The sequence below is a fragment of the Vollenhovia emeryi genome, unplaced genomic scaffold (assembly GCF_000949405.1).
Source record: "Vollenhovia emeryi isolate VEMERY1.0 unplaced genomic scaffold, V.emery_V1.0 DF939227.1, whole genome shotgun sequence".
NCBI lineage: Eukaryota > Metazoa > Arthropoda > Insecta > Hymenoptera > Formicidae > Vollenhovia > Vollenhovia emeryi.
In genome coordinates, this window is record NW_011967139.1 from 618,386 (window position 1) to 630,883 (window position 12,498).

Consider the following 12,498-nt stretch of genomic DNA (forward strand, 5'->3'; position numbering starts at 1 on the left):
AATCCGTAGTCTGATACGGGCTTAAGATGATATTAAATACATAAGAACGGACTATGAATACCGACCTTTATCTTTCTCCTGCTTTTCCCCTCCTACTTGAAAAAGGTTTATTCTTTATAGCCGAACCGCGGTTAAACTGATTCAGAATTTATCTTTCTCCTTCCAATAGTTGCGTTCGACATTGCAAAACGAATCGCTCTTTTGCATTCGAGTGAGCGAGAGAGAAAAAGCACTCCTATGCCTCGTATTTGCAATGCTGGGCTGCTTTCGCGAGAAGATCAAAATGATCCAGATTAAAATGACGTTGTGCTATGATTGGTCAAATCTGAAATTTCATAGCATCACATTGAAATTTTATTCAATGAAATTCCAGATTTGGCCAATCATAGCACGGGTCATTTTAATCCGGATCATTTTGTTCTTCTCGCGAAAGCAGCTCTGTGATTTAATATCGAACAGAAAACTGTCTTACCGACAAAGCTGATTGCGGCACTTCGTTGCGGAGTTCCTCAGTTTCTCACAAAAGCTGTGAGCGGCGCTCACAAGTGTTTCTTACACACGCGAATGTCGGAGATCCCGAGGAGAACAAGGTAAGTTACAAAACGTACCAAAAATTATACGTAAAAAAACTAGTTTCTTGAAACGAAGCTAAAGCTCGTATTTTCTAAAACAGGAGAGCGGTGCGGTGTGCGTTTCGCGGGGAACAAAGCGGCGTAGGGCGGGAGTAAGTGCGTCCTCTCTTGCCTCTGCGTCTTCGCGTGTCAAGTACAATGGTTATCTGCAAATACTATCGGCAAGGCAATTGCCGTTACGGGCAGTACTGCCAGTTCGAGCACATAAATCATTTCGGTAAGAAAGACATCGACGTACATTTTCACTGGCATTGAGTAACGCATCGTTGTTTACTTTTCCAAACAGGCAACACCAAAACCGAGGATGATATCGTGTAAGTAATCGCATAAAGTTTACGCGCGTCTCCCAGTTTGTGCGTATAAGCTTGGATATTTACTTCTTCCTTTCTTGATTCATACAACAGTATCCTGGTAGCGAAGGAGGTGCTTCTCGCCGAGCGTGGCGGACAGTGGTTACTGTCGTGCTTCGGGCCGCTCAAAGAACGTCCCAATATCCCAGATATGGAGGATGTGTCCCCAGAGGAGATCCGATGGGAAATATATCACGCGCAGAAGAACGGCATGGTTGAACAGGCGGTTAGTGGGATTGTGTATCTATGACTTAGGGCCTGAGCGGAAGGACTGTCGTAGATGTTTGTTGCCTCCATAGACATAGTAAATGTAGACTGAGCGTCTCATTGAATAAACTGAAGCCTGTGAAGAAAGAGACAGAGAAGACTTAAGAGGACTTTCTTTCTCTGTCTCACCGTCGAGACGGTGGGCGAGAAGGGAGGCGCAGGCACGTTTCTCTTCTTTTACGATTGGTGCAAGACAGAGAAAGAAAGTCTTCTTAAATCTTCTTTCTCTATCTTCACAAGCTTCAGCTTATTCAATGGGACGCTCGGTCTATATTTACTATGTACATGGTTGTAACCCTCGCATTTATTGAGATGACATACGACAATTCTTTGTGCGTTGACTTCCAACACAACTTACGTCTTACGATGGGGTCATAAATAGTTACGACAGTCTTTCGGCTCTCAGGCCCTTATTCGAGCAACATGGAGCCGTAAAGGATATCCAAAGGGAGAAGAATCTTGTCGGCATTTCTGTTGCCCAGATAAACCATGAAAGCACACGTATCGTAAATATATCAAATGTTAAGCTTATATTTGCATACTGCTTTTAGAAACTACACTTTCAACAACTGTGCCAGGACATGAAGGCCAAAAGGGAGATGCTGAAAAATCCCACGCGAGAGACAATCACAGTGCTCGTATGTCAAACGATATATATAACTTTCTCCATATAGTTGCTCTAGTCAGATGAAAACCTGTCGATTGTGTTTAACTATGTAATTATGTTTTAGAAAAAACTCTTAGGGAGCGGCCAAAAAGGTAAATTGAATCCAAACAATAGGACCGCCGGAAAATATCTACTTTGTCCTTTTGCAGCTCCTCAGTTGAGCCTAGTCAACAACGCGTCGACTAACAACGTATTCGGTGCCACAGCATTCGGCGTGCAAAACAATAATCCATTCGGCGGAGGTGGATTCACCTCGGCGAGCAACGCATCGTCAATATTCGCAAAGTCCAACAACAACACGACGTCCGTATTTGGCAGCGCGGCGACCTTTGGAAACAATCTCGGCGGGTTTGGCACCGCGACGAGCGGTGCTGGCTCCATTTTCGGAACGACGAGCACATCGACGTCGTTCAGCGGCGTGCAGAACAGCCCGCCGACGTTTGGAACGCCTCAAAACAATCCGATCTTCGGCGGATCGTCACAGAACGTCTTCAGCCAAAACAACAATGTGTTCGGCGGGACGCAGCAGCTCGGCAGCGCATCCACCACGTTGTTCAACAGTCGGATAACACCGCAGGTGAGCACCTCGCTGTTCGGCGGAGCGACAACCACTACATCCAGCCCATTCAGCGGCGCGTCCACTAGCTTACAGACTAACCCGGTCTTTGGCCCCGTCACGTCGTCGTCCGGCTCCTTCAACAGCGGGATGTTCACTCAGCCGAAAACGCAGATGCCCGCGTTCGGCGGAGCGCCGGTCTTCGCCGGGGTGGCTCCTAACTACGCCAATAACTCCACCGGCGGCCCGCTATTCGGCGGCGGTCAAACGTTCGGCGCTCCCGCGATATCCACGAACAGTATCTTCGGCGGATCCACGGCCACCGCGGCGCCGACGTTTGGTGCAGTTGCCGCCACCACGGCGCCGGCTTTCGGTACGTCCACCGTTGCCACCACGCAGCCTGGTTTCGGCGCACCCGTCGCTACCGCGGCGCCGGCTTTCGATCTGAATCAGCCGCCCAGCAATAATGCCACCTTCGGGACGACCGTATCTGCCCCGAATGTCTTCGGCGCACAGAACACCGACACCATGTCGTTCGGCGCGCCGTCTGCCGCGATCAGCAGCCCGTTCGTCACTACCAGCTCGCAGCAATATGATTCCACGAGCGTGAGCTCGGCTCCGTTCGCCGGTACGGGATTCGGCGTGGTCGCAAGCACGAATAACACGTTCGGCACCACAGAGACGTCTTCCAATTCGATATTTGCAAACGCAGGCGCTACCTTTGCAACCTCCAACGCGGCTGTTCCAAACGCTTCGCTGTTCCCCGCGTCGACATTCGGCGGTATCAATACTTCTCCGTTCGGTCCGACGGCTGGCACGACTCTTACGGCAACGACCGCAAACCCATTCGCACCGCAAGTTCAACAAGGCGGCTCACCATTCGGAAGCATCGCGCAAAATCAGCAAATCAACGCTTCTCCCTTTGGAAAATCACCGTTTAGCACCACCGCAGCCAGCACCATCATCGATGATACCATTTACAGCGTGGACGGTTCGTTGACGGACGATGAGAAGAGTATGTTCCTGGCTGAGAAATTTATTATCGGCAAGATACCACTCAAGCCTCCTACCAAAGATATAAGATGACTCGATAATGCCATTTGCGAACTTGGAGTGATGTGCGTTTAAATGTATACTGTGATAATGACACGTCTCTGTTATCTGTATGTAAATATTCAAATCTTTATACGACTGTGCCTAATCAGGTTCTCAATAGTTTATTTGTGCAACTGAATGAAGAATCCTTATTAGTACATTTTATTGATTCCCCTTAAGGCTGGTCTACAATACATGGAGTAAGCTGGAGTAAGGAAATAAATCCATTTTATTTCTCACTCCTACTTCAGCTCTTAGGCTTACTCTCGGTGAATCAAAATGCCATCAATCAGTGTTACAATTATTTTAAAAATCATGCCCGTATTTCAGCTTCCTTACACCAAAAGCTAGAAGTTAGGGCTCTCCCTTACTCCTTACTCCACGCTTACTCCACGTATTGTAGACCACGCATTAGGGTTACAAGGCGTTTTTGAAGGAACGTGCCCAAACCTCTTTAGAACACTCTCTCTATATCCACTTCGCTATGTGGCGATCGAACGAAAAACTGCTAGCGACTATGTCGCCACCGTCATCGCGGAGTTCTCGGCTCAGGGACCAGGAGCCTTAATAAATCTTATTAATTCGATAGCGTAACTTGACAGTTCGAGAGTCAGTGTGCTAGAACGTGACTGAGCACAAAAAAAATATCCCGTGTGTCGCATAAAAAGGACTTTAATTCGAAAACTCAATTCAATGTATTGATTTTTCTTTTAATGTTACAAAGTCTCTACTGAGTCGTCAACTTAACAAACCACTTTATAATTCGACATTTGAATAATTAACAACATAAATCAAATGTACACATTTGTATCAACGTTTTTTAATTTAACGAAGAATACACAGTATTTACATATGTACAAGCGACGATCGATCGTATCACAAACTATGAAACCTCGTCATAGGCTTTTATAATGGATTACTCCGTGTGAAAGGGATGGGGCGTTAGGAGGAGGAGGAGCAGGAGGTACGGGAAGCGGTGGGACGCTATTAATGAATTGCGTGCCTTCCGAAACCTGCAAACAATATATACACGCTATTTCTAGGCTCACACAATCGGAATTTGGTATTACATAGACACGTTTACAAACACACCTGCGGCAAATGGCACAGAGAGTTCGACGAATAGTTACTTCGTTGCGCGTAGGTCGCAGGCTGATTCGACGTCTGCGATAGGCCGGGTGGTATACCGTTCGAGGATTTGTATCCGGTGACCTGAGAGACAGGTAAAGGTTCTCGTTGAAGCGAAACGAAACTCGAACGAACCGTACATACAATGTTTATTGGACGTGATCAAATACCTTGTCGTTCATCTCAGGAAATATCGTGCTCAGGTTGAAGTTGGTGAGACTGGTTCCCGAAGGATGATGCGGCATGGCCATCGGATTGCCCGAGACGATTCCTCCGCGGACCATGTTGGAGTTCATGGAGAAACCGGCTCCCACCGTCGCGACGCCCTGTGCGCTCGCCATGGCCGACGGTGGGGGCGGTGGAAGACCGTTGACAGTCTTGGCGTAGACATTCGTTTGCGGATGATTCTGGTAGAGAGGATTGGCGTGCGGCGGCGGCGGTGGCGGCGGCGGTGGTGGCGGCGGCGGTGGCGGCGGCCCCAGGAACGTCGTCGGGTGATGATAGTCCTCCAGCGGGGAGTTAATGCCGGTCAGAGAAAACTCGAGGTTCTGCATGGGGCCGTTCTCCAGGGCCTTCCGCTTGCCCTTCTTCGCGGCAGTGGAATATGAACGTTTGTCGCAGTTCGGGTGCTTCCCGTAGTGCTGATGGTTCTTCCCGTTCCCGCTGGCGTTCCCAGCCGTAGTGGAGATCGTGTTCGCGCTGGATGTGTTGGCGGTGCTGGCGCTCGACGAGCTGCTCGTCCCGGCCACGTTCGGCAGCAGAAAGTTGGTCTCCTGCACGTAATCGGCGGCGTTATCGTGCAGTGGCATGGCCATGTAGCTGTTGGGCGTGTTGGAGATGCTGCTGATGAAGTTGCTGGTAGGATAGATAGAGTTGGCGGAATTGGACGAGTACGCGTACGTGTTGAAGTTCTGATTCACCACCGTTTGACCGTAGCCGGCCGCGGTGCCGTCGTCCGGTGGTGGCGCGCTAGAGAAGTAGTTGATGGGCATCACCGCAGCGTCCGCGGACAAACCGCTCTGGAACTTGTTCTGGGGATAATTGGTCGTGAACTTGATCGACGCGTGCTTATCCTGGCCAGTGTCATGAATGCTGGTGCCAATCAGCGCCTCCGCGGTATAGTTGCTTTTGCAGTTTCTGCTTCTCCAGTGCACATTGTTCTGCTGGTATTTCTGCTGTTGCTGCTGTTGCTGCTGCTGCTGCTGGGACTGCTGGTATCCCTGTTCTGTGAACACGTGCCCGGACGATTTTTGTTCCTCGTGCCGCTGATGCAGATTATTGTTGTCGTTGGTCGTTGTAGACTTGCGAATGTCCATTTGCCGCTTGCTGGTCGTTCTCGGACTCGCGTTGCTCTTCCTCTGATGTTTTCTAGTCTGCTGCTGCTGCTGCTGCTGTTGCTGCTGCTGCTGATGCTGCTGTTGCGAATGCTGATGCTGATGCGGATGGTGATGCTGGTGATGCTGATGCTGCTGATGATTCTGCTGCTGATGGCTTTTCTCGGCCTTCTCATGCTCCACCAGCTGACTCACGGATAGAAAGGTGGAAGCCGGATGTTGCGTGTTCTGGGTGTTCAATATCGCGTGCAGATCCCGTCCCGATACGTTATTCGTCTCTTTCTCCTTTATGGCCGCATCCTTGCTCTGCTCCGCGGAGATCCTGGACGACGAGGTTGCAGCGCCGAACAAGAAGTTCTGCTTCTCCAGATTGGCGCCAAGATCGAGATCGCCTACCAGACTCTGCAAACTCGACGGCACGATATGTTGGTCGATACACTTGACCGACGACTGGCCGATCGCGTGCTCAACACTATTGTGCACGCTATTCTTCGTCGGAGACCACGGAAACGGCTGCTCCTCGGAATAGAAGGTCTCCGCGGGCCTCTTCGGATCACTTTGCAGAACCGGTAGATTTGGGAAGCTGTGGGCAGCGGACACGTCGTAATTGTTATAGAACTGGTTCGGCGTGCCCTGATTGTACGTGGGTGTCTGCGTGAACAGATTGTTTTGGCAGAAGTCTAGCTCCTTGCCGATCGGCGGCAGAATAATATCGGTGATGTTGGCGTTGTGCTTGACCTCCGGCGTCATCATCCAGTTGACCGGAGCCTTGATCGCGTGTTGCTGGTGCTGATTACTCTTGGACTTGCTGTTGTTATTGTTGCTACTATGCGATTGCTGCGGTGGCTGCTGCTGCTGCTGACTGTGCTTCCCATCGCTGCTGTAACTGCTGCTGTCGTGCAAAGAAATATGTCCTTGGGTGAGAATCTGATACTTGTGCTGACTCGGCTGCTGCGACTTCTCCGCCGCGTACTTGAAATTCACGCCGGTGTAAGCCTCGATCGAATACTTCATCTGCACGTTGCTCTCCGGTAGGTCGAAGCTAATCTGTGGCTCGTACGCGTATACCGCCTTCTCCTGCTTGGACGGCAGATTTTGATGGTTCTTCTGACCGTGCTGCTGGGAATGCTGTTGCTGCTGATTCATAGCAGCGCTGTATTCGTTCTGCATGTAGTCCGAATCCATGCCGTACTTGTTCTTGCTCTTACCACCGTCGGGGAACTTGTAGTCGTTGCCGGTCGGCTGACTCTGCATCCGGTTCTGCTTCGACGGGTCATTCCTGGTCTTCGAGGGGTCGACGAAGGATTGCTTCTGCGACTCGATCTTCCCCTGTCGCGACTTGTCGATCCCGGTCGACATGGCCGAGCTATTCGGATAGCTGTCGCCGATCAACACCTGATTAGGGAAACTCGAGTTGTCCTTGTGCAACGGAACGTAGCTGTAATTCTCGCAGATAGTCTTCGCCTCGGTATTGTCGTGCGGATGTGGCTGCCCCTGATCGTAATGCACTACATTGTTGCTGCCACCGCCGCTGACCGGCGACAACGTCGTCCACGACATAATGCTAAAGTTCGACGAATTATGAGCGACAGTGGTTGTGGACTTGGTGTGATTCTCCGTCATCGTGCTCTGCTCGTAGTTGGACGTGACGATGAACGACGAGGTCTGTTGCGGGTATCGTGCAACGGTGCTCTGCTGCACCGCCGCTGGCTTATTGTTGTTCGCCATGGCGATGGTCGAGACGGCGTTCGTTTTCTTGTCGTCCTTGCTGGAATACGAGACGTAATTGCTATCGGTATTCGCGTTCAGAACGTTCGTTCGTTCGCTCGTATTGCTCATCGCTTCCTTCACGTCGTACTGGTACGACTGGACGAACGGATCTACATCTAACTTCTTCGCGGGAACGTAAGCCGGATCTCGTATGTGATTGTGCTGCTGCTGTTGCTGCTGTTCTTGAGTCTTAGAGCTGAGCACATCATTCAGCTTCGCCTCTTGATTCGGATTCAATGTGTCCGCGCTCTTGCTCAGCTTGGAATAGTTTCGTTGGAAAGTATTTTCGGAGGAACTCTGACTCGCAGTCTTCGTGACGTACTCTTGACTTCGCGATGGTGCGCTCGCGGCCTCGTTGTTACTGCTCGCGTACGATATAGTATCCTTCTGCGACATCGCCTTTGCCTGATTTCCGACGTAATCGTTGTGGGAGCTCGCGATAATGTGTTCCTGTTTTTTCTGAATGGCGAACGTCTGCTGGGAGTTGTTCAAATCTAGGAGAACATGACTGTCCTTGGTTTGGCTGTATATATGTTGCATGTCTTGAGGGGGCAGAATCGGAAGGGACGATTCCTTGGTCGGCACAGAGTAGCTCTGCATGCTCTGAGACGTCACCGGAAGACCTCGATCCATCTGACTAGCGTAATCGACACGGTGGGCGGGCACGATATTGGCAGAATCGATGAGCGCGTCCTTGTTGTGCGACGGATAGATCGCATGCGACGAACCTTGCGAGCCTTTGTCCTTCGTTTGGGTCGAGTAGTCTGCTTGCAGGGACCGCAGGGCCGCGGACGAGGCGTTCGTGGTCACCGTCGCGTTCTCGAGACGTGTACTCAACAAGTTCTGAGAGCCGTCGACGTGCGGGCCAACAGTCGGATTCGACTCCTGCGTCGTCGCGATGGCACTTTTGAACATGGACGAGTTGGACGTGTGTTGCAGCGTGCCGAGACCGTTGCCCACCATCGTCGAGTAGCTGGGCAAGAAGTCCTGCGGTCCGGAGTACGTCACGTCGGGATTGCGGCTCGTTGCCACTTGGGACGATGTACAATCCGCGATATCGCTCTTGTCAGCAGACGCGGAAATGTTTATCGGCGCTTGAGACGCGATCGCGTTAACACTGTTCAGGGTGCTGCTCGTCGTCCTCAGTTGACCCGAACGACCTTGGTTCGTCGCCAGACTCGGGGAACTGCCTACGATACACGAGGAGTCCACGGCCGAGAAATTGACTGAGGTATGAGAGGGAAACGCGCTGGTGGTCATCACGGATTTCTCCAAGCTCGGCGTCAGGACGGTCTGAACTATCTTGTACGGCTCTCGCAACGTCTCCTCGTTCACCACCTTCGGCAACGACTTCGTCGGCGTGCATTCCACGGGGACGATTATGTCGGCGTTCGCGTTCGCGGACGCGATTTGCTTCTCCTCGCAGGGGACTTTCAGCCGCTTCTCCGCGATCGCGTGCGACGGCGAGGAAGTCTTGATCTTGAAGCTGTTCGGCTCCATGGTTCCAATCTGCAACAGCATCGGCGGAGTCTGACTGTGGTACTTGAAGTCGTCCTTCATCTCCTCGTCCAGGACTTCGGTTTTGCCATTCAAGGATGACACCAGCGGGAACGCCATCAGGAACGCCGCCGTGGGTGATATCGATTCCGGATTATGCGAATTGGACGGAACGTGCAGGGAGGCGAATATGTCATTGGACAGGTCCGAGTGCAGCCCGTCCGTTCTGTTGCTGATCGGTACGAATGTGTTCTCACTGCTGTACGGCAACGATTTCGACATCTCGTCCTTCGAAGTCTTCGTCAACTTGGCCTCTTCATTGACCACATTAGCTGTCAGTGGCGACGACGATGAGGACGACGAGGCGGACGATGCCGACGCCGATGTAGCAGCATCGACAATGTTCGCATCGGACTTCATCGTTGTAGTAGTGTTCGTATCCAAATTCAGAATGATCTTGTTGCTTTCTGCGCCGCCCATCGCGTCGTTGACCCGCTGTTGCTCCTTGGCAGTCGCCACGCGTAGAAGACTGTCAAAACGCGTGCCCAAATTGCACGTTTTCTTCGGTCCATCCGAACCGACAGCCTTCTCCGCCACTTCGACGTCCGTTAAGGTCGACTTCGCATCCAAGTGCTCCATATTTCCGCCACTCTTTTCCGCCATGCCGTCGATCGACATGTTAAAATCGTTAGACGACCGATCAGGCGCATCTGTCTCCGGCTCGCTAGGAAACTTATCCGAGGCATTGGTCTGCGATACGACGACGTCTTCGGTCGTTTTCTTATTCATATCGAAACAATTCGTGTCCACGATGTCCATCAGTTTGCTCGTCGCGGACGTTTCCTCGCAATCAGTATCGTTCGCTGCCCGAGTAACTACGTCATTCGATTTCGTCGCGGCAGATTCCTTCTCGTCGCTGACAGTCGCATGCTCGTCTCGGATGTTTTCCCCTATTCTTTCTATAACATGCTTCAGACTTACGATAGATTTGCACGTGGCGGTGAAATCCGTCGGTTTCGGTTGGACGGATTTTGCCTCGTCGTCCGTGTCTTTCCGTTTCTTCTCTTCCGGTTCGTCCACAGAATCAGACTCCGCGGACAAGCCGCGTTTAGGCGCGCCTTTTCGCGGGACGGTCGCGTCCTCGTGAGCCTTGGCAGGTTCCTTCGGCGATTTTTTCTCGACGTTCAACTCGTCAGCCGCCTCCGGCGTATTTTGAACGCTTTTGTGACTCTTGGAATGATTCTTGTTACCCTTTGCTTTTACCTCCGATTCCTTCTTGCTCGCGCTATCTTTAGGCTTCTCCACTTTCTCCTTGTGTATCGCTGGTATAGGCACTTTGTAAGCCATAGTCGTATTTGTAATCTCTTTGCCTTTCGGCAGGATACCCTTGTGCCCGCCGATCTTCGTGGCGTTGATTATATTCTTCACATTGGACGCCCAATTGTGAGAATCGACCACCATATTCGCGCGAATGCTCGGCACGGTGTTCAGAGTGACCTTCTGCACGGTGTTAATCAGAGCGTGGTGATTGCATATGGAGACGACCGAGTTCTGGACACGATTCGCCAAGGGTTGCATCACGATCATCTGACTCTGCTGCGTGTTGCCGAGGATTATCGGGTTCGTCGACGCCTGCTGGGTGTTCACGATGATATTCGACGTCATCGGAGTTACGAGGGGCATCAGTTTTCCACCGGACAGGATGAGGGTGTTGGGCGTCAAACTGGTGACCGTGTTGGCCACAGGTGGCAACGTCGAGCTCTTCTCATTCTTGCGCTTACGCTTCTTCTTCAACGACTTTTGAGATTCGACTTTCTTGTCCGCTGAGAACAGAGAATCGCATTAGCAAAGACGATACGGCCATTAAAATAAAAAAGCCCGTTGCTCTATTTACCGGTCTTTTTCTTCGTAGCGGTTGTCCCGGTCGCGGTCGCTTCGTTGACAGAATCTAAATTAAAACGCAAGAGTGATATGAATTTGCTTTGCCGATAACAAGCAACGAAGACTCTAAGCGCTACCGTTTGATCAAACAGCAATAACTGTGGATTTGTTTGTACCATTTTGACAACGCTCCGCCTCCTTCGATTCAGTTCCAGCTAGGCTACTTGTACTATCGGAGTTATAGTTCTTGCTATTGGCACAGTTGACACGATTCTCCTGATTCTCCTTCGAATTACAAACATTTTTAGCGGCGGCAGCTTCTTCGGAAAGCTTCTTCGGAGCCGATGGTGTTGCAGATTTTCTCTTGGAAGGCACTTTATTCTCCGCGGATTTCTCCTTCTTTTTCTTCTCTAAAGTTTTCTCTACAAACGACGAGGAAATTAGAAAACCTTAAGCTGCCACTTCTTAAATTACAAATTCGCATCCCGGGTGACGCACTTACTTTCCTCGATCTTATCAAAATACTTGTCCACGTCGTCGACATTAATTTTATTCGACCATTTCAGGGGGGATATCTTCTCAAGGGCTGGCTCAGCTGGCACAGAAATTCCCGCCTCCTTCAGAAGAGAGGACAGTAACTGAGTGCGAGACATCAGCTGCGTCACGAGTTTCTTCATACGGGTCAACTCCTCCTCTGAAAAAGTGACACATGGCTGCTGGACAGACTTAAGGGGGGAAACGTTTTTCTCCCCCCAAGTACACAGTGTGGGGATATCGAAACACGTACTGTGTGCCTCGGAAGCGTGAGTGGAGAACAACTCATCGGTGCGACTATGGAGGTCTTGTATGTACTTTGAGGCGTGGACCAGGATGTCGACCTTGTTGCGCTTGCGACCTTCCTGATGCGGCGGCAGAAGGTCCGCCAGTGCCTTGAAGTACGCGTTCATACGTTTTCTTCGGTCTCGCTCCCATGTTTTCGCTTTGCTGCAACGAGCATCTTCAGTTAGCAGGGAAAAACAGGACAGCGGCGGAGGGGGGGTGGGGGGGGGGGAGGGGCAGGCGAACGTGGGGAGGGCGATCCGAAGCGCGTTCGCCTCGCCTTTCAAAAGGGGAGGAATCGAGGGGGGAAGCCAGAATCGCGGACGACTCGCTCTTGCGTTTTCCAGGCTGCAAGTGGCGAGAGAACCCTAGTAGCACAGTGCATTGGCTAAACATTGACCCAACACAAGTACTGGGCCAATGTTTGACTGATGTTTGGCAAATACACTGCGCTACTAGGGGAAGGTACCTCGGGTTATTTAGCGCAGAAAAAAAAAGTCGC

The 12,498-nt window shown here is 51.2% G+C and overlaps 2 protein-coding genes across 2 annotated transcripts; one reads left to right on the forward strand and one right to left on the reverse strand.

The window, feature by feature from the left end:
- Nucleotides 1–514: 514 nt before the first annotated feature.
- On the forward strand, nt 515–3,725 carry LOC105560597 (nucleoporin-like protein 2). Its single transcript, XM_012009840.1, has 7 exons — nt 515–590; nt 674–849; nt 919–946; nt 1,037–1,208; nt 1,801–1,887; nt 1,981–2,008; nt 2,066–3,725. Exons 2-7 carry the CDS (start codon nt 771–773, stop codon nt 3,556–3,558), a joined length of 1,887 nt encoding a protein of 628 aa, XP_011865230.1. The 5' UTR covers nt 515–590; nt 674–770; the 3' UTR covers nt 3,559–3,725.
- Nucleotides 3,726–4,358: 633 nt separating this feature from the next.
- On the reverse strand, nt 4,359–12,158 carry LOC105560598. Its single transcript, XM_012009841.1, has 7 exons — nt 11,965–12,158; nt 11,680–11,871; nt 11,354–11,599; nt 11,191–11,244; nt 4,866–11,119; nt 4,660–4,779; nt 4,359–4,580 (listed from the first exon to the last, which is right to left on the reverse strand). The coding sequence occupies exons 1-7, from the start codon at nt 12,122–12,124 to the stop codon at nt 4,464–4,466; spliced, it is 7,143 nt and encodes a 2,380-aa protein (XP_011865231.1). The 5' UTR covers nt 12,125–12,158; the 3' UTR covers nt 4,359–4,463.
- Nucleotides 12,159–12,498: the final 340 nt, after the last annotated feature.